The sequence below is a fragment of the Colletotrichum chrysophilum genome, assembly GCF_026319265.1.
Source record: "Colletotrichum chrysophilum strain AFK26 chromosome Unknown scaffold_175, whole genome shotgun sequence".
NCBI lineage: Eukaryota > Fungi > Ascomycota > Sordariomycetes > Glomerellales > Glomerellaceae > Colletotrichum > Colletotrichum chrysophilum.
The window spans coordinates 45014-66006 of record NW_026517462.1 but is presented as its reverse complement, the minus strand read 5'-3'; the positions used below and the strand labels follow the sequence as shown (position 1 = coordinate 66006).

Genomic DNA, 20993 nt, shown 5'->3' with positions numbered 1-20993 from the left:
TAAAAATACAGAATGCTAAGCGTCGAACCCCACCTCCACCACACCACCCAAACCGATTTGACGCCTGACACTGAACCCCCAAAGCCCGCCCGACTGTGCATGCCCCTCACTGACCACTAAACCACGTCTAAGAATTGAGCTCGGTCGCGATTCGCGAATCATCTTTACAAAGCGATCCCCTGCGTGAGTGGAATCGTTTGCCGCCCATGTCCATGCGGTTTGTGAGCAGCAAACAGTTCCTCGTTGCCAACAGTTCATGCGCAAACACATGGATCATTTAAATACTCGGCCTTTTCTCATTTTCCCCTCCTCTAGAACCAACCCCCCCCCCCCCCCCCCGACACCTTGCCTTCTACTACCTGCATGTCTACCACAGGTGCTTCGCATAACCACCTACCCCAGCACAACCTCATCAACCCCAGCACATCGCTGGGTCTGCACACCCACGATTGATACACTTTTGAGAGTCGCCTTCGACTCTTCTCGCCCAACTTTACGTTACGATTGCGTTCCCTTTCTCAGATCTCGAGGCCTTGCTCTCCCCTCACCTAACCCACTCCCATACAGTGCCGACTGTGGAGTGAGCAGGGTAGGCGCAGGTAATTAAAACGCGATTCCCTACGTAGCGTGGGGCATTAATTGCATAGCGCGCCACCGCCGACGTCCAATTTACAAGAAGGGTCGCAACATAAAGAAGGAAAAAAAGAAAGCCCCTCAGCAGCTCCTTCTTTCACAGCCTATTCGTTCCTTCCGGCACTGCAAACTGCCTTTCGAACAATTCGTAAGTGCTGGCGTTGGATCTTTCTCTTTGCATCATCAACTATCATCTGACAATCACACCCGAAGCATTCGCTGTTTCTTGTGCCTTCACCTTTAAATTTGCGGAGCATGTTGAGCAAACCCACCGTCGCCATTCCCTCTCCTTCTCCGACCACCGTTCGTCGTCGGCAATATGTCGACACTTAGGCGTTCCGACAGCGATTACCGCGACCGACGCGAGCGAAACACCTATAACTATTCGGACCGACGCGACGGCGAGAGAGATCGTCGGGATCGGGACTATGACCGAGATCGGGACAGAGATCGCGACCGTGACCGCAACAGAAGCTATGATCGATCTCGATCTCGTTCTCGGTCTCGTTCCAGATCACGTTCTCGCGAACGTCGAGACGTCGATAGATCCAAGCTAGATCATCACCGCGATAGGCAGGTCTTAGGCTCGCGAGAAGCTGCCCCGCGTCCCCCTCCAAGAAGCTTCTCCTCCCCGTTACAGAACAGCGGTTCAGTAGGATTTCATGGTCGGCCGCCATGTAAGTTGACTGGTAGCGTCAACAACAAATCACAGCTAACGATGATACCAGCACCTCGGGGACTGCCGACTGCTTCAACAACGCCTGTGTCTTCCAGACCGTCGAGCCCTAAGCTAGCCGCAGGATCTTCTCATCACGCAAAGATTACGCAAGCGCTGCAAAGCATATCCCATCGAAACAAGGAGCACGCTACTTTACAATTGAGAAGGGAGGTGGTCGAGACCCGAGTGAAAGAAAGGGAAAATACGCGCAGGGCGTCGCAGCACAAGTATGCCGAGTTCCCGTCTTTGAGAGAGACCCATCGCAGGTCTGAGAAGAAAGACCAGGAGGACCTTGCTGCTTTGCGAAAAGAGGAGCAGGCTGCGCACGCGAGATCTGTGGAATCGTCCGAACAGCTTGCCTCGCTTATCCTTCAGGTCTATTCTGATCTTCAGCAAGAGAAGGACAAACGCGCCGTCACAGCCACCAGCACAAGCAGTCTCGTGGATCGGCTTGACAACTTAGAGAAACAGCACCAAGAAGACGTCAAAGAGCTTAAAAAGGGACTCGCATTTGAGACTGCCCAGCGTAAGGCTCTGGACATCGAGAATAAGTCTCTCAAGGCCAAACTTTCAAAGTTGGAAGAAGAGGTTGAGAAAAAGCACATCTCTACCTCATCCGCACTTACGGAACAGGTCGACTCTATCAAGCGCTTAAGTCAAGCCCAGCTTAAAACCACACCTGCGCCAACACTTGACGCTGCAGCTGAGGATAAACAAGCGTCAGACATTCAACAGTGTGTCGCCGACATTGTGAAATTGAGGGATGTCCTGGGTCGACACGATAATCATTTGGGACAATTAGACCCCGACATCATTAACGAAGCCTGTTCGGGATTCGTGACGAGGCTACCGCGACTAGAGAAGGAATGCGATAATCTTAAGAAGCAACAGCAAGCCGCACAGATGCTCAAAGACAGCGAGCAAGATAAGCTCACAGCCGATCTAAAGAGTCTTCGGTCTCGCCTAGAGAAGCTTGAGTCAGACGCAAAACAGCACGATGAGCAGCTGCAAAACCTGAAATCGTCATCAGCACAGCATGCCACTCGTACCACAAGCCTGGAGTCTTCTTGGGAGCGACTACAAGCAGACATAGCGCAACTCAAAGTGGATTCAATCGTGCACCTATCCCGTACCGCCACACTGGAATCAGCGCCCAAGGAGCTCGCCAAGCAAGTTGACGCAATGCAACAGCAGTTAAGCCAGCAAAGAGCAGAGGCGCAGCAGCCTACTGTACCTAAACAGACTCTGCCGGATGCGCAGCAATTTACTGCCAGCGTAAATGAGATCAAGTCGTCGATGGACGCGTTGCAAAAACAAGTTAATACGCTTGGTTCAACGGTTGGCGACACATTTGTCAAGAAAGCAACGCACGAGACAATCAACAAGAATTTCCTCACAATGGTCGGGGGATGGATTGACGAAATACGAAAACGTCTCATCGTGTTGGAAACTGGCAACGCCTCGATCGACGGTTGCTCGAGAGATTCGACAATAACAAGACAAGGGTCGGAAAAGGCAGAGGCGGCGGTGCCCTCCCCTCGGCAGACAGCCGACCCTGTGATCAAAAAGCTGTCGGATCAAGTGGACATGAACGAGAAGAGCCTCAAAGCTGTCCGTGGTACGATTGACTCCATAATAGAGACCGAAAAGATACACATGGAAAGGATCCAGGACCTCGAAGAGCAGAGAGCCAAAGCCGATAAGCGAATGGATGGATTTGAGCAGGGCCTGGGGAATGTTCAATTGAAGATGGAGAAAAGGATGGAGGTTGTTGACCAGCAATATCTTTCGCTGGATTCGCAAATGAACAATTTGACGACGGAGGGGCTGTATTCAGCTATCATCAGCCACCTCGACAAGGAGCAGCCCGGTGAGGCTCAGTTGGGACAAAAGGTCCAGACAATCATCAAACAAATGAGCGAGCACGAGCACAGGCTGGTCAAGGTTGAGAAGTCATCGAGACTAAGCGAAGAGCCTGCAAGGAAGAGGCAGAAGTTGAGTCCCAACGGCCACGAGCTGGCGTACCTTACCAACGGCAACTATTGATTATCGAAGATAACGGCGCACATATTTTCTTTGAGATACCATGGACGGCGCATTGGAATGGGTCGAGATACCACAGAGGTCGGAAGCAAAAGTGCATTCACCAGCGCAACGCAGACTACACTAGGCATCCCGTTCCCAGGGTTAGGGTAATGTAGCATGCCTAGGAAAACAACAAAAAGGTTGACTTAAGCATCATAACTATTAAATGGCACTAAAAATAATTGAAGTGAAATCTACTTAGGAAATACTCGCCTCGCTGACGTGTTCCACATACAATGCGAAAAGATATAGACCGTTTGTGTAGAACTGAAATTGTGTAACGATCTTGGTTCAAATAGAATCCTATTTGTCCACCTTGGTTGTAGTTCCTGCGTTTATGTTACTCATGCTTTATCTAAATGCCTATTAATTTGCCCTTTTACTCGCCCTTGCAGCGGGCACCAGCTGCTGCGGACTGGCATGTATCTGACAGGTGCGGCCACCTCGAACGTAAGAGCTGTAATTAGGTCAGTACCCATCTCCCATCGTTGAGAGCTTAGGCCGGGGCGCGCCGCGATTACCTGAAGCTACCTTACCTCCCTGCCTAGGTACCTACCCAGTGCTACCTAGGTAGTGGAGGTGCCTAAGAACTGGGCAGCCCCAGACCAGAACATCGGCCATCTGCCCAGGGAGCCACTGCCGCCGCCTGCTAAGGTAAGAGCCACCACATCGGGCATTTTCCAGCACCAGCGACTCCCGTCCCTGAGGTGTGTTTCCTCGGAAGAGGAACCTTGAGGTCTCGCATCAAACAATCCCAAAGCTCAGGATTGGTGCGTGCCCTGGCGAAGGCCTACCTATATTTGCACCTCTCAGGCGCACCTCAGCAGCTGGGCGAATCAACAACGAAACTCGCTGAGGTATCGTGTAATTGGAGCTACAGACGGAGCTACAGACGGCGAGCAGATGAGGAGCACGCGCTTGGGCTCACGTAAAATTCCCCGGCGGCCACCACCCACTGGTTGTGTGGCCCACACCAGCACCTCACGCCTGGGCTCCATTAAGCCAAGGCCAAGGTGGTAGGTAAGGTGAGGTAAGGTAGGTAGGTAAGGTAAGGAGCCTCGTGCTGTGAAGCTCATTCCAGTAAGGCGGTGTCCACTCCACTGTGTAGCAACTCCCGTGCTCCCTCACGCATCATCTGCGTGCCTTCCCTCAACGTGCCAATTGGAACGTTGGGCTTTTGGTGGTGCGGTATCCGCCAGGTAGCGCGTGTCTCGCCTTGCTCTCCCCCCATCTCCTCCCATCCTTACCTCTCACCTCACCTTATCGCACACCTAAACTTTGCCTAACCTGACCTGACCTGACCTGGCCTGGCCTGGGTGTGTCTACCTTGCCTATCTACCTAGGCACCTAACTTACCGGCCCTCACCGACGCGCCAACGGACTGCTACCGGTGACCAGGCTCGCACTTTGCACATCGGACTGGGTCTGGCTCTCTCCCCCCTTCTCACTCCCATTGGCACTGGTGCTTGCTCCTACTGGGCTGCTGGAACGGATACTCGCTCTGGCACTGGACCGCACCGTCCGTCTCCTCTCCCGTCCACCATTCCCCGACCCGACTTTGACCCTTCAATACCACCTACCTTGACCCTTGTCCCCCGTATCATCGACCTGCGGCACGTCGTCCCGTCCTCTACCCCGTCTGGATCCGGCGCAACTGCTTGGACACACTCTTGCACACCTCGCACCGACTCATCTCGCGTCCATTGACCAGACCTATCTTGTCTTGCACTCCTCAAGGTCCGCGTCGCTGAGCTTCGCTTCGCCTCGCATCGCATCATTGCAGCAGCAGGCCACGCTGGGAAATGCGCTGCGGGTCATCTGAGCTGCTGCCGCTGCTGCAAGGGCTGATGTTTGGGGCCTGCATACACCACTACCACTGCCACGACAACCATCTCCACCAAAAGAAGACGAACCACGTCCTGAATCACAACCGCAACCACGGCGAAGTCGATACGAGAACCGACCCCCCGACTTCCTCCACGAGCCCCCGCGACGCCTAATCCACGACGACGCGACTCTTCCATCGCCACACTCAACTTCCCCTCGCTAGATGATTTCCATTTGATACTACCCCATCTGGTCGCGTCTTGTCGATTCTGAAGCATCCCGCCCTCGATTCCTCCCAGATAACGCCGGTACCGCCAACACCCACGTCACGCTATCACGACATTTCCTTCTCAGCGCCCACCCCGGCCACACCATCACAACCGCCATCATCGTCGGCGCTGATTGCCGCCGACTTGAAGATTCTCCCTCGTGGGCTACGGAGAGGGCTTGAGTGCTCTGCTCCGGCGCCCATTCATTCTCCTTCGTCGTCCATCTACTTCGCATTGGCTGCTGCCATCGCGACCCTTTGTTTTTCGGCCTCAACCTGAACATCGCCCTCCGACCATCACATCTCGCATTCCGCCATCGCATCGCTCTTTTCCTCTGCCTAATCTTGCGCTTGTGGCCGCGCATATCGCGATCCCTTTTTCTTCATGCCCCCCCGGCATGCAAACGCCCCCAAACAATGGAAGCAGCGGCGAAGAAGGTCCAACTGCTGGCCCAGCGCATTCTGCCCGACCGACCGCACCACCTCTCTATCACTCCTGACCAACGCTATCGCGTCCCGCCGGATCAAAGCAAGGTCTTCGAGGAGTTCAAGTACCAACGCCTGCAGTACATGACCCTGCTGTCCGACGCTGATCGCGGCATGTTACTCACCCGTCCATACTATGACATGCGCGAGGAACCTCCGAATCCAATCGCCGCCAAGGAGTCGAACGTGAAGATGGAAAAAAAGACAGTCACCAAGCTGTCGCTGAGTGATTACAAGAATAAACAGAAGAAGGCATCCGCGTCACCCACCGACTCGGGAACCCCCAAGACAGACGCCTCTAGGAGAGAGGCAACGGACAGTCGAATCGACCGCGAACCAAAGAAGACCGATGCCCACAGGGTACGAGATTCAGAAGCATCAAAGGAATCAAAGGCGCATAAGTCGCGCGATGTTCCTAATGACGACAGGTGCGATTGCGATAGAAGTCTACTTATACTATTTGACATGGCGCTAACGACACCAACTAGATCAAGTAGAACCGAGGCAAGGTCTAGGCCAACGCAGGAGAGCAATGATACCCCAGAGAAGCGGAAACGAGTCCACGATGCCGACGGCGATCTGCGACCTCAAAAACGAGCGCGGCCCGAAGCCAGCACCCCGCTTGACGATCGATCGCGAACGCCCCGAGATGATACCCCGAAAAGAAAAGAGTTGCATACCTCCCTGGATAGGACACCGCAGAAGGACAGCAAATCGGGCGCGGCCTCGTCGTCTTTGCCAAATGGGAGGTCCGCTCTGAAGGCGGCATTGGGCTCAGGTGCCAACAAGTCGCCAGTATCACGCGCCAGGGGCGATTCCATCAATGGCAACAGGCCGAGCCCCTCTCTAAGCGGCAAGAGCAAGACAGATCCGTCATCAAGGAGTGCAATGCCGCCGCTACTTTCACCCCTACACCTGCCGAACGATTCGGACTCTCACCCCAAAGATAAAAGGAGACGCGATGACAATGGCGAGCCAAACAGACCACCAAAGCCTTCCAGGGCAGAGCCACCGCCGCCGCCTCCACCTAAAAGACAAAAGTCCCCCGTCAGACTGCCGGCGCTTCTGTCTCCCACATTACCGCCCGCGCTCGAGGAGGAACTGGCTCGGATGAAGAAGACACCGACTAAGGGATCAACACCAAGCCAGAAACTACATCCACCAGAGTCGCCTACCAGCAACAAGAGACCGCCTGTGATTGTTAAGGACGAGGAGGAAGATCGGAAAGACGTTAAGGACAAGATCAAGGAGAAACCACGCAACAGGTTGATGGTGACTCTAAAGTATCCAAGGAAGATCTCCAAGACGGTTCAGAGACTGCTGGCTCTTCCGCCCAAGAAGGACACGATTAAGAAAGAGCGATCTGTGAGCATAGAGCCCCCAGCACCGCCCCAGGCAAGGAAAAGACCCATCGGAAGCACGGAGAATGTTGGCGACTCGATTGCCGTCAAACGGCCAAGGACGTCTGAGGTCTCTAGCTCCAAGCTTGTTACCCCCTCAACTCCCTCGAAGGCCGCGACGTCAATGTCAAGGGTAGCCTCGAGCAACTCGGTAAACACTCCTGGCGACGGCAGCGGCCATACTCCCGCAGCTCCGCCTTCAGCAGACCGAGACCGACCGCAAACGAGGGATTTCAGGGAACCGTATAACCCCCTGAAGATACAAGCGCTGCGCGAACGATATGCACGGTTTAGCAAGCTCGGAACGAAGTTGAAGCATGATCGCGATATGTTGCTGGAGCGGAAAAATGACCGAAGTGGGCATAGCTCAGACTCAGACAGCAAGCTGGGCGTCATCTTGGGTCTCGAGACGGCTCTGGCCTTCATGATTGGCTTCAGGGCGGTGGTGGACGCGCGCTCAATAGAGAGCAAGGCCCAAGATCCGAAGCAATGGGGCAGCATCTTACCGGTGCTCAACGTCATGAGACCGGAGCTGCGCAGGAGCGGACCATTAGAGGCTTTGTTCTGGCAGATCCAGGGCGTGATCCATGAGGAGCTTCTCAGGTGTTACTGGTCCATCGACCCAAGTCCACACGCGGTAGCCATCATTGGTCACGAACGAGGTCGCTCGAATGCATGGAAGTCGGCTCAGGACTTTGCTGAGCGGGTCGAGGACAGCGCGATGCGTGCAAACATGGGTCCGTGGACTACAGTGGAGGAAGCCGTCTCTTCGGCGTTGAGGATCATGCGACGCTGGGCTCATCAGGAGCACGTTTCGTGGCGCGCCGAGGTCACAGTCTCAGCGGCCAACGGAACATCATAGCATGCCGGCGGAGATGCTGATGCGTCCAAGACCCGGACGGTCGCCGACTCCTCCCTTTCGCTCGCGGACGGCTCACGTTGAAGCCAAGCACCCCAGAACAAAGTAAGAAGAAGGGCATTAGGGCCCTCCTAATGAACATGTATTATGAACTCCTTTCCTTTCCCGTTTCCCTCATCATCTCTGTATGGTCAGCGTTACGGTCAGGCTCGGCAACGGCGTTTTCAAGTCACAGGTGGGAAATCGTTGGGAGTGTGAAGGAAGAAATCGCTTTCTTTTCCCACGCGCGTGTGTTTGTGCAGTCTTGTATGACATGACCTCTCTATCACACCCCCAGGACAGCTCACCAGTAGCCTGGCACGGTTCACAATTCTTTTTTTCATTTTTGTCACTCAAAAACTCTCATCGGTATCGGTATCACTGCCACCAACACCGCCTCCCTCTTGGCTCTTCTCTTTTTTTTTCTCCTTCTTTGGTGTGTCACTCTCAAGCTTGGCGTTCTACGGGAAAACCAGGGCTGTGTGTATGGCTTTTTGTACATAAAAGATATCCCCTCCTGTGTGTCGTTTGTTTAGTCGGTTTTCTTTTCCTTTTTCATCTCGGTCAATGGGTGGAGGGGGTCCGGTATCAGGGATGTGTGTATGTGTGTCCCGCGTCGAGGACCTGAGGAATGACGCAGAGGAATTCTCTGATTCAGCTTGGTATTTCACACTTTGCAAAAAAAAAGAAGACGATGACAACTCGCGAAGATACTCTAGTCTAGATCTCTCGGAACCAATGCAAAAGAATTCCAAAAGAAAATGTTACAAAAGGGGAAGATGGTGAACATAATGATGTGATAGCAGTACGGCAGTGACGATCTCGATCTGTGTCTGGCAGCGGTAGAACGGCCGCCAGAGTGACCCCGCAACCCCTCACTTATCTGCGGAACACCGCGTACTACCGACCGTCAGGCATGATCTGACCGATAAGACTGATACCGTACGCGTCCGGCGGCCGCTACAACCCACCCGCGTTGGCAGGAAAAAAGGCACCAAGACTTCACTTTGCGATGGAGGAACTTTGTGTGATGGGTAGGCATAATCTATTTCATAGACGTCATAAGGACATGTAGTTTGGGAGTTTTGTTAGGAAAAGACACAACCATAATCCTTCCCGGCCTCTCGAGACTCTGCGTCATCGTTGCCCTCCCTTCTGAAAGACTGCCCATCTTCCGATTTTACTGCTTATGTTGGTCGTTTCTTTATTTCATTAAAAGACCATTTCGGTCTTGGTACTTCTCATCAACATCCTCCAATGCTCAGCACATTTACTTGGAGGCATCGACCTTGGCGACGTGGGCCAGGAGGTCGAGGACACGGCGGGAGTAACCCCACTCGTTGTCGTACCAGGAGACGAGCTTGACGAAGTTGTTGTTCAGGGAGATACCGGCCTTGGCGTCGAAGATGGAGGAGTTGGGGTTGCCGATCATGTCGGTGGAGACGACATCGTCCTCGGTGTAGGCCAGGACGCCCTTGAGGGGACCCTCAGCGGCCTCCTTGATGGCCTGCTTGATCTCGTCGTAGCTGGCACCCTTCTCAATGCGGGCAGTCAGGTCAACGACGGAGACGTTGGCAGTAGGGACACGCATGGACATGCCGGTGAGCTTGCCGTTGAGCTCAGGAATGACCTTGCCGACAGCCTTGGCGGCACCAGTGCTGCTGGGAATGATGTTCTGAGCAGCGGTGCGGCCACCACGCCAGTCCTTGGCGGAGGGACCGTCAACGGTCTTCTGGGTAGCAGTGTAGGAGTGGACGGTGGTCATGAGACCCTCAACGATGCCGAACTTGTCGTTGATGACCTTGGCGAGGGGAGCCAAGCAGTTGGTGGTGCAAGAAGCGTTAGAGATGACGTCGGCGCTGCCGTCGTAGGACTTCTCGTTGACACCCATCACGTACATGGGGGCATCGGCGGAGGGAGCAGAGATGATGACCTTCTTGGCACCGCCCTGAAGATGGGCCTTGGCCTTGTCGGTGGTGGTGAAGACACCAGTGGACTCGACGACGTAGTCGGCGCCGGTCTCCTTCCAGGGGATGGCAGCGGGGTCACGCTCGGTGTAGAACTTGACGGTCTTGCCGTTGATGACAAGGTCGTTGCCCTCCTGCTTGATCTCGCCGTTGAAGATGCCGTGGGTGGAGTCGTACTTGAGCATGTAGGCCTGTGAAGAGCGAGTCAGTAAATGCGACAGATGGGGCTGATATGAGTGATAGCATGTGTCCGGCCGTCCCGACCCATGGTTTCAATTGGCCTCCATTCATGACGGCCTTCTTGTTTACCAAACGCGGGTGGCGAGATGTAGATGACAGCGGTGGTGGTGGTGGTGATGGATGTGAAGTCATGCCGAGTTTGGAGGGGTAGGTGGGGTGATACTCACAGCGTACTTGGTCTCAATGAAGGGGTCGTTGACGGCAACGATCTCGACCTCGGGGTGCTCGATGGCATTGCGGAAGACGATACGTCCAATGCGGCCGAAGCCGTTGATGCCGACCTTGATGGGAGCCATGTTGTCTGCTTAGGTGTGTATAAAAAAGTGTCTATGAAGATGACGAGAGTCAGTCAGATTTCTGCGACGACAACTGTGATATGACGAAGTTTGCGGCGATGGCGGGTTGGTTATCGAGGGGCAGAGTGGGGTTGCAGAAGCTGTGTACAGCTCTTAGAGCTATGGACGGAGCTGGTGCTCACCTTGTTTGGGTATCACGTCGGTTTGACGAGATCAAAGATGGATCGAGGTGTGGAAGAGATTTTCAATGGCAGAAGAAGGGAGAGAAGGACGGAATGGATGGAGGTGGAAGGGCGCGCGAGATCCTTTTGTAAATTTGGTTGAGGGAAGATGGTGGGGTGGTCTTTCCAACGCAACGCCAATGCCCACGCCCATGCCCACGCCCACGCCGTGCGGTGGCCCAGGCCAAGAAAGAGGGTAGGAAGTGCACCTCACACTCGCCAGCAGCACCACCACCACCACCAGCCTCAATGCGGGTGCGGACTTGACGCAAGTTAGGGAGGTACCAGGTAGGGCCACTCCGCAGGGGTGACTCCCAGTATCGCCGGTGCAGGCGACGGGATGGTTGAGATGGGCGATTGCCCGGTCGACGCCGGGTGAGCTGGTGAGTGACACACACTTTTTGGCAACAGGCAAGCTCCTCCCGTAACGCGTGTCTCGTACTTTCCCATGTCGTGCCTTCTCATCCACTCCTTCCAAGCAGGTGTGCGTCTTTTTACAGCCAAGGCGGGGCATCAAGCGGGAAGGCGCTGCTGCCAATTTTTGAGTGTCGATGCGTTAGCCGGATACCTGATACCCTCCGGGTGCTGGGTATAGCTTGCCAGTGTCACTTTGCCAATGCCAATCATTGGAATCATTACATCGAATGTCGGCATCCATCATCTTGCCATCCGACCTCCGTATAACCAAAAGACAGGGAGGGTACTTCAAAACACACAGCACAGGTGCGGCGGCGGTAGGATCGTGTTGACGGCGACTGTGGCGGCCTCTGCCTTCTCACCACTTATTTTGACACCTCAACTACATCCCGTATTGTCCGAGCTCCATGTCTCCTCCATCAAACATCTCATGATGAACGACTAAGCAATGGTTTGTTTCTCCTGAATCCTGATCTATCGTATCCTCCCTCGCCTCATTCCCCGGCGGGGCGCGGTGGTGGTGTCACTTCTTCTTCACCGGACTCGAGCAGGCCAGCATTGTCAGGGTCAGGACGGTCGGTGGTCGTCTACCTCTCGCGAGGAGGGGCAATGGAGGGGCACGCCGCAGCTTCCCTGGGTTTCCAGCGAGAAAAAAGTCAGCTCCGGCACCTTATCCTTGGCCCCCTGCTGGGCGTTGCTGGCCTGCCCCTCGTTACATCAGCTCGCAGCTACCCCCCCTGGTCGACATCAACAATGTCCGACACCACTGCCACCATGCACAATGGCCCACGCCAAAGCTTTGGCGCCTTTTGTGATCCTCTCACCGTTCCAGTTTTTGAGGGTCGCTTCTTTTTATTGTCATTCTCAACTGGATTCAAGACACGACATGCCACAGGGTTCAAACAGCTCACCTCTCACCATCTCGCCAATCCTCCCAGACGCCCCTAGCACCAAACACCATGCATCACACATCCCTGCCGCCGGCTTTATTTGACCTTCGCCGACAGCGACCTGACCTGTGAGAGAAAAAAATCGACAGCTCCATAAATCACTCACTGCTCCATATTGTCGCTCAACCCGCCAAGCTTGACTGAGCCCAGCTAATGAAACGCCTTGCCTGGTCCATGAGGCACTTCCTCGACTCGGCTGATTTTAGCTCATCATAGATAATGGGCGAGAAGGGCCGTTTAACACTCCGTTCTCGGTCATCCAATATGGATCGCTCCTGATTTGGATCCGACTTCCGCTCCCTCGTCTGTGTTGGAACATGTTGGAACCATGTGCACAAAAATACACATCCACCGCTGCTGTAATTCCATTTCTGGGTACTGATACGCCATCGCCAACTTGGTGTACATGCGAGGTACATCGGATCAGTTCAGTCCTGTTGCCATTCGGGCCTTGGCCTGCCGCTTGATTGCAAACCTGGTCCATCAAAACAGGGCTGGTGCCATTCCGGCTTGGGTGGGGTCCGAGATCTGCTCACGACTCCCCCAACCCAATGAGCTAACAAGCCAGAACGCCTGGCCCGAAGCGCCGGAGCATCACGGCTTCATCGGCCCCCAGAGCTCCTGGCTTCGCCTATGTCGTCTTGCAACTCCCGAATATATCGGGACTGACGATGGCCGCTACCGAGGATACCCGTCAACGTCAATGCCGCGGTCTTTGTGTTTGCCGCCGGCCCTCTGACGCCCGCCAGCTGGCGGCGCCACGGCCAAGATTGGATCATTTTGCATGGTCTGAACATCGATTGACCTGGCATGATATGACTCTACCGTCACATTCCCTCCACCAACGACACGTACGATATGTACCCCTGAGGAGCATCCTGGTCCTTTCTGTGTACATTAAACAAGGTGGTTGAGCCGCTCGGCCAAATTCTTCAGCTAGCTTCCTCATAAGCCTGCTAGAGCTGTCCAAAATCAGACGAGCAGATTTTGTCAGATCATCAGACTCTTCACTGCTTACATTTGCCTCTGGCTTACAAACTTGACATGTCAAGGGCGCAGGCTGTGCGGTCAGCGTTGAAACTTGCGATATGCCACTGCTCATCTGGCCGTGCTCCCATGGCCTCGATAGGGACGTCGTTGTCTTCCAAGTCCACCTTTACCAGGGTGCGTCCGACTTACATGGAGCACGGCTACGGGAACGTAGTCGTCCAAGCATCGAGCTGGCCCCGTTTGCCGCCAGCCGCCCCGGAATGATGCGCCCTCGTCGAGGTTCGACCCGACCTACCCCAGATTTCCGCTCCGGTTCCGGTTCCTCCCGACCGCTGCCCCGATGCCATACATTAAGCTACCGTTTGCCGAGCCGGGGTACAGGAGCGCGTGCCTGGAGATCTGGAACCTCGTCTCATCTAGCAGCGATTAGCCTCAGAGACTCTTCAACGACCTGGGGTTCGTGTGCAATCCAGTGGGTCACTTGGCAGCCGCGGCTGGACAACCGGGACGTTGCGGGCGTGTAAGTCGGGAACGTCGTCAGCGCTGGCAGCTTGATCCTGCAAATCGCAATCCACCTTCCGGCTTGCATAATCAGTGGGCTCTCCTTCTTGCGGTTACCGCGGGAGGCCTCGTGCCTGAGTGACAGCGGCATCACGAATGGAACTCGGGATCTATCATGATCCTGCTTGAGGACGAGTAGCCTGGCGGAGCTCGATTCGACTATGCTCATTGGTCAGAGATATGCGTGAGGCGTGTATCTTTAACCGTGTGACCATGATATCTGGGCTCCTTGCGCTTGGAAAAGTAATCTAGATGAGATCTTGAGCTCAAGTATTTCAAGGTTTCCGTCTCGGTGAGCGGCGTTCACCTTAGGTGGACCCGACATACACCGAGAAACCCCCCACCGGTGGTGTTCGGCTTTGGTGTGGTAAACTTGACGTAAAATAGGCCGATGACGTCGGCCCAAGTCGGGAATACTAATGTGCACAAGTTGTACAGTTATGCAACACCAGAAGCAATTGCTGACCACCTCCAGTGCAGCTGCCGCTAGGACCCCCACGGACCCCCACGACCAGCTTATCGCCGCAACTTCACCTTGAGAACTTCGGCGAAAAGCCCGTTGTCCACGACACTCGACTCTCACTCGAAGACTTAAGGCCGGACTAGAGATCGGACATCACGACCTTACATACAGTTGTCGACTAGACAATTCGTCTTACCAAGCCATCGCTTACTCATTCCCAAAGGAGCTGCTGTTTACACGGGCGAGATTTCATCCGTCTCGGGGAAATTGAATGGAGTATTGCGATTCAGGATGACCAAGTGGTCAAAACAGTTACCGTAAACAGCGACTTCAGAGCCGCAAGGTCGTCTACTTACCCACAATGTGTATTAACAATCCCTCCGAATGGTGTCATCTTGAATGCCATCCGCTGCATTGCAAGTGCCGGAGTGGAATACGACGTCGGGGCCTACGGGGTCGCCATCAAGGCTCTATACTGCGAATCATCATGAAGTGAGACGGTGCTTATGACTCGCAAGGTATTTCTTGAAGAGTATATAACGAAGCTCAAAGTCGGGCAGAAGACATGATGTGACATCCAAGAATACAGATCCAACAAACGAAGTTAACTCACACAACCAAACGCAAATACCTACATCGCAATGGCATCCACACAAACACTCCTGGTGACCGGCGCCAACGGTTACATTGGCACCCACGTGGTCGGTCTCGCCCTCGAGCGCGGCTACAAGGTTCGCGCCACGGCCCGATCCGAATCCTCCTTTGCCAACCTCCGCTCAACCTTCCCCGAAGCCGCTTCATCAGACCGCCTCACCTTCGCCATCGTCCCGGATATCACCAAGCACGAGTCCTACAAGGACGCCCTCGCCGGCGTTACTGGCATCGTCCACACAGCGTCCCCTTTCATCGTCGACCCCAAGGACAACGAGGCCGACCTCCTCCAACCCGCCATCAACGGCTCCGTCGCCATCCTCGAGGCTGCGAAGCAGTATGGCGCCCAAGTAAAGAGCATCGCCAACGTCTCATCGTTCGCGTCCGTCATCGACCTGTCACAGGGCTACCGCGCGGGATATGTCTACACCGAGAAGGACTGGAACCCCATGACGTACGAGGAGGCGGCCAAGACAGACAGCGGCGTGGCGGCGTACTGTGCTTCGAAGGGACTCGCTGAGAGCGCGATGTGGAAGTGGATGGGCGCGAACAAGGATGTCGCCTTTACGCTGGCCAACATCTGCCCTCCTTGGGTGTTTGGTCCCTACCTAGGCAAGCTCGACCTCAACCGGCTAGCGACGTCGGTCGGTCTCTTGTGGAAGCTGGTTGGCGCCGAGTCGGTCTTCCCGACGGACTTTGCCGCATCGACCGACGTCAAGGATGTTGCCCAGGCTCTGCTCAACGCCATTGAGAGGCCCGAGGCTGCTGGTGAGAGGTTCATCATCGGCACACACTTTGACTGGCAGACTGCGGCGGATGTCCTTCGCGAGGCAGTCCCGGAGTTGAAGCACAGGATTCCGGAGGGTCGTCCCGGATATGGCAAGATCGAGGAGACGTACAACATTGACACTAGCAAGGCGGAGAAAGTTCTGGGGATCAAGCCTACCCCTCTCGAGGTCACGCTCAAGGAGAGCATCCACCAGATGCTCGCAGCCGAGAAGGCGTCCAAGTCTGCTTGAACTGGGGGAACTTCACAGTAAAGTACCAGCATATCACGTGTAACGAACAGCGAAGGTGTATGGGAAACTTTGGCCTGTATTCATCAGATAGACCTGAATTCTAATGGCTCTCGGGCCAAATCTCTGCTTCATACCTGCACCTCGGTGCAGTGTTCTCTCTCGAAACAAAATCCTCGCTTGCTATGCATCTTCTATGCAACCAACTCTCAAGAAGAAATGGAAACCCAAAGGATCAAAAAATCCCGAAACCAAGATTCTTCGTTCTTGCTTAGTTGTTGGTGTGAGGAACGCTCCAGATGTCGGTGAAGACATCGTCGTCGGCGGCGAGGGGGGTGTGCTCCATGGTGTTGGCGATGAGGGTGCTCTGGTTCTGGCCGTAGACCTCGGCGACGAAGGCGTAGGTAAGATCCAAGCTGGAGGTGACCTACATTTCACATCAGTAAGGAGCTCCTACTTCATTCAGACTGAGTTGGAGATGAACTTACACCAGATGAAGACCAGATGTTGCCGTCAATGACGTAGCGAGCCGGGGCAACCCAGTTCACCTTGGGGCCGAAGGCAGTCATCTGGGCCCAGGCGCGCTTGTTGGTAGTGGCACGCTTGCCGTCGAGGACGCCAGCACGCGCGGCGAGGCTGGCGCCGGTGCAGATGGTGATGAGGTACTTGACCTTGGGGTACATCTCCTTGATGTACTCGACGATGGGCTCGAGACCAGCGGCACGGACGCCGGGGCCGCCGGGGACGATGAGGACGTCGAGGTCGAGGTCGTCGGCGAAGGTGGCGGTGGGCTGGATGACGGGCCAGAAGTTGGAGCCGAACTTGTTGAGGGTCGGGTCGCTGGCGTTGACGACGCCGGCGATGATGGGGTCCATGGTGGGCGCGATGAGGTGGACGTTCATGTTGTAGGCGTGGGCGTTGAGCTGGAGGACGTCGAGGGGGCCCCAGATGTCGATCATGTCCAGGCCGTTGAAGATGAGGGCGCCGTAGTTGACCGGGAGGGCGGTGGTGCAGTTGGTGCCATTGGCGGCGCGGGTGGTGATGGTGTCAACGCGCGCCTGGACAGGGTTGCCGGCGACCACGGCAGTGAGCGAGGCCGCAATGATGGAGATGGTGAACTTCATTTTCGGCGGTTTAGCACTGCTCGAGGTATGGAGGTTTTGGTGTTTTGTGAAGTTTCTATTTATGGGAAACGAAAAATCGCAGAGCCCAGGTGAAGGTGAGAAGTGAAATTTCAAAGGTGAGTGAGTGAGGTAAAGGGCCTGGGGAAGGGAAGAGAGAGAAAGGAAGGTGGGTAAAGGAAAGGACCCTGGTCTCTAGCGCTTTGTTTTTCTCCAGAGGGTGTGATCAGTGGGCAGCATGTTCTTATACGTTCAATACTCTGCAATACGAAGAGTATTCCATATCTGTCTTTCAGCCTTCCTCCAGGGCCAAGGAAAGAGGTTCAGGGAGGGGACCGGGGCCGGCATTCGGAATCGGATTGCCCACGCAGGCAGCCCCGACCCGAAGGAACGGCGCGATGTGATCCACGCCAGGGATCCTCGTTTCGGTCGTATCACTGTCTTCTAGGAAACATTCCTTCCTCTGCTGCCTGTCTGTTTGAATAGGATGAGCGATTTTGAGAGTATTTTTCTCCCTTTTCTTCTTGGGACTTGGCTCTGCAGTCATCTCCTTACTTGCTTCTTTGATCTGGTCTAAAGTGCATGGCATTCTGCCAAGCGCGCAAGCTGGTTTGCCAAAGAAACTGTGTGACTGCCTGGCAATCAACTGTTGGCTGTTGTTTGTTACAGGGGGTCCCGGAAACAACACAAAGGGCAACGTCGAGTTATTGAAAGGGGCTGTTGCGGCGGGGGAGCCTCCGGAATCCCTCGTGGAAATCTGCGCCAAGCTTTCCCTTTCAATATCGAGCAGAGGCTCTAATTGGCCCATTGCGATGATGGCTGCTGATACCCAGATGACAGAAGCAATAATGATCCCCCTTTTTGAGAAGAATCTGCGCCAGAGGCTTTTGACATTTTTTCGTGGCAGCTGAGCAGATGTGGACTTGGCAACAGACATTACCAGCTTCTACCGTGCTCAAGTTTGCGAATCTGGCCGCTGCAAGTCTTGGTCCGCTGCTTGCTGCCCAAGAGTCGGCTTGCCATTCGTAAAATGGGCCAACATTGCGTATCATACTCCATTTCTAACGGTCGAGTAGCCAGGGTAATTGCCGGTTCCGAAAGGTCCAATCATTGCAATTAATAATGCTTTGGTAGATTCTCGCCTGCCGACGCTATCGTCCTACAACGTCAACGTCGCAGCACGGAAGCCCACAATCAACTCTGATTGCCGAGCAGAGCTTGAATCATGCAAAGACATGGGAACTAAGTTTGCCAGTTCAATTGGAGGGTGGAAGCCAAGGCGTAGGATTGGACAAAGTAAATGACCAGTGGGCCTCGTTGCCGGGGGTCGTTACTTGATTGCGGTGGGAGGCCGTGGCGGCGGGGCCGGGCCGGCCCCGCCCTAGGACGCTTATCCCCGAGAAACTCAAACCCGGCCCCGAGATGGATCGGCGCCGGCAATGAGCTACGCCCGTAGTCCGTCGATTCGCCGACCACAGCATACGCAATCATGACCTTGGCGATGTCGTCGCACCGATAACGGAGTCGATCTATCAGAACTTCGTTGGATGGCAGCCCGGCAGCGGTGTTGAGCTATCACTATGAATGTGTCCAACTGGTGATCACTTGGGTTGATTGTCCTCAATGGGAACTGTTTGATTCTTCGGAGACATCTGGAATGAAGAAAAGAGTTTCGCGTTACGTCGAATGGAAGTTTACATGCCCAGATTAGGCGCAAACGACGAAGGAAACGGAAGTGGAAATGAATGCCAAGATGGCAGACGAGGCGGGGTTCAAATGGAATTTACGATCTTCAGGAAAATAGAAATGCAAAACAGACTGCCTGATTTTCCTGTGTCTACGCTGTATATTTCTCAAGTACTTAATCACTCCCCTTATAGACGATGATACCAGACCTCACAAGTGCTTAGATAAGAGTAGTAGAAAGAATAATAATGAGAGTAACAAAAGCAATAATAATGTAATACGAACGACGATAGTGGAGACGACGACGATGACGACGACGGCGGCGGCGATAGTAAGATGCACACTTACAGGAGAAGTAATCGCAGTGGCACAAGAAAAAAGTTAGTCGCGTCTAAATATGGAGGTTCAAATATGAGCAAAAAGAAATCTGTGATAGCACGACCTGGTTTCGATCCAGGGACCTCTGGGTTATGAGCCCAGCGCTCTACCCCTGAGCTACCGTGCTTGCTGCTTGTTGAAAATTCACGACCACAATTGCCTCAAGACACACGCAGTGGAGAGTGTGCTGTGACTCATTCGTGAACCCGGACAGTGACTGGATTGTGGGTGAGGCCAAGATTCGGCCCCAACCCGTCGCCCACCACTCTATGAACCTTGTGTGTACAACCCTTTGGAAACTCCACTCTTGAACCCGAAATGCTCTATCCAACTGACATTACAACAAAGTACAACAAAACCAGATTTCCAATCATATGCCCCATGTTCTACAACATCTTACAGTCCTCTATCCGGCTTGTGCTCATGATGCCAAGATCCAACTCTAGTTTCGCAACACCAATCCAAGTACACTACCAAGAACACCTCTTACACGCTTTGGGTTCTCCAAGATGCAGGTAAATACTATCGCCGTGCTAGCAGCGAACACAACCGTCTCTCTCCACTGCTTGTCCATGCCATACCGGCGTGGCAGCAGCGTAGCCATGGCTCGGGGGGCAACGAAGAGAGCCATGTCCTTCTGACGGCTTTGCGTCTCGACGAGAACGCTCCAGCCGCAGATACAGCATCCCGTACCGACGCAGAATCCCGCGTCGATCGTCTGTCTCGCGTCCCGGTCCTTGCCAATGATGTGAGGCCCAAGTCGGGTCCTCGCGAGGCACACGCCATAATAAAACAAGGTAATGTATGTCCCTAAGAATGCCGACGACCGCGACGCGGAGAGCAGAGCCCGTACGAGGCTCTTCTTGTTGATGGGCCCCCGTACGAGGAGCGCCATGCTCAGCGGGAGGTACATGGCCATGGACCACTTCCACGACCGATAGAAACGGCTCAACGCATGGAGCTCGCACGACGGGCCGACACCCATGTGGACCATCTCGCAGGGAATGGGGACGGATTTCGCTGGGTCTCCCCAATCCATCGGCCACTTGTACTTGGCGCACATGCCCTGAAGCAACTCTGCCTGTCCAGTATCTTTGCCGTAGATGAGCTTGCCATCACGCAGCCTTTGGAGGGCTTCAATCAGCCGCATGTCTACGTTTGCCGCCGAGCTGATCCATTTGTTGTAAGCAATTGGGAGCCTGGAGGGGTTGTAAAACCACGCCCACATGATCAGAGCACATGAGGAGACGAATAAGCATGGGTCAGTAAACCTGCCGATGATTGACTCAACCTGGCGAGCATAAGTATGAATGGTAACTATTGTCGGAAGCATTTGGTCTTACCGTAGTCCATTTGCCCTGAGCTACGCGACGTGCACGCCTACGAGACCATACTTCGCCCACCAGCACATCGAGAGCTCGGGTGAGTGTGAATAGGGTCAGGTCGAGTGTTCGCCCGGCGTAGCGTATCTCCTTCTCCTGGACTCCAGGTGGAGCATCGGACTTGACTGGAACTACTTCTGTGAACCCCGCAGTCTTCTTCGACTGCAGGAGCTTCAGACTAAACCAGGCGGCAATGAAGGTGGCGCTGCATCTTGCAAGCCTGGACCCGAGTTAGAATTTGCCAACACCAGACGAACCCCACAACACTAGACTCGGCGCTTCTCGACAGCGGGCCATCATATCAGATCTACATACCTCACACGCGTAGCCTCACTGAGG

The 20993-nt window shown here is 54.5% G+C and overlaps 6 protein-coding genes and 1 non-coding gene across 7 annotated transcripts; 3 read left to right on the top strand and 4 right to left on the bottom strand.

Moving 5' to 3' along the window:
• Positions 1-1351: 1351 nt before the first annotated feature.
• On the top strand, positions 1352-3397 carry COL26b_012425 (uncharacterized protein; the record flags this gene model as incomplete). Its single annotated transcript, XM_053185068.1, has 1 exon — positions 1352-3397. One exon carries the CDS (start codon positions 1352-1354, stop codon positions 3395-3397), a length of 2046 nt encoding a protein of 681 aa, XP_053030994.1.
• A 2551-nt stretch (positions 3398-5948) lies between these two features.
• COL26b_012424 (uncharacterized protein) lies at positions 5949-8279 on the top strand (the record flags this gene model as incomplete). Its single annotated transcript, XM_053185067.1, has 1 exon — positions 5949-8279. The coding sequence occupies one exon, from the start codon at positions 5949-5951 to the stop codon at positions 8277-8279; it is 2331 nt and encodes a 776-aa protein (XP_053030993.1).
• A 1306-nt stretch (positions 8280-9585) lies between these two features.
• COL26b_012423 (uncharacterized protein) lies at positions 9586-10818 on the bottom strand (the record flags this gene model as incomplete). Its single annotated transcript, XM_053185066.1, has 2 exons — positions 9586-10473; positions 10690-10818. 2 exons carry the CDS (start codon positions 10816-10818, stop codon positions 9586-9588), a joined length of 1017 nt encoding a protein of 338 aa, XP_053030992.1.
• A 4243-nt stretch (positions 10819-15061) lies between these two features.
• COL26b_012422 (uncharacterized protein) lies at positions 15062-16090 on the top strand (the record flags this gene model as incomplete). The annotated part of the gene is made up of 1 exon (XM_053185065.1): positions 15062-16090. One exon carries the CDS (start codon positions 15062-15064, stop codon positions 16088-16090), a length of 1029 nt encoding a protein of 342 aa, XP_053030991.1.
• A 268-nt stretch (positions 16091-16358) lies between these two features.
• COL26b_012421 (uncharacterized protein) lies at positions 16359-17211 on the bottom strand (the record flags this gene model as incomplete). Its single annotated transcript, XM_053185064.1, has 2 exons — positions 16359-16514; positions 16576-17211. The coding sequence occupies 2 exons, from the start codon at positions 17209-17211 to the stop codon at positions 16359-16361; spliced, it is 792 nt and encodes a 263-aa protein (XP_053030990.1).
• Positions 17212-19327: 2116 nt separating this feature from the next.
• On the bottom strand, positions 19328-19399 carry COL26b_012420. Its single transcript has one exon. It is a non-coding gene; the product is annotated as a tRNA-Met (tRNA).
• Positions 19400-19714: 315 nt separating this feature from the next.
• On the bottom strand, positions 19715-20422 carry COL26b_012419 (uncharacterized protein; the record flags this gene model as incomplete). The annotated part of the gene is made up of 1 exon (XM_053185063.1): positions 19715-20422. The coding sequence occupies one exon, from the start codon at positions 20420-20422 to the stop codon at positions 19715-19717; it is 708 nt and encodes a 235-aa protein (XP_053030989.1).
• Between the last annotated feature and the right edge of the window lie 571 nt (positions 20423-20993).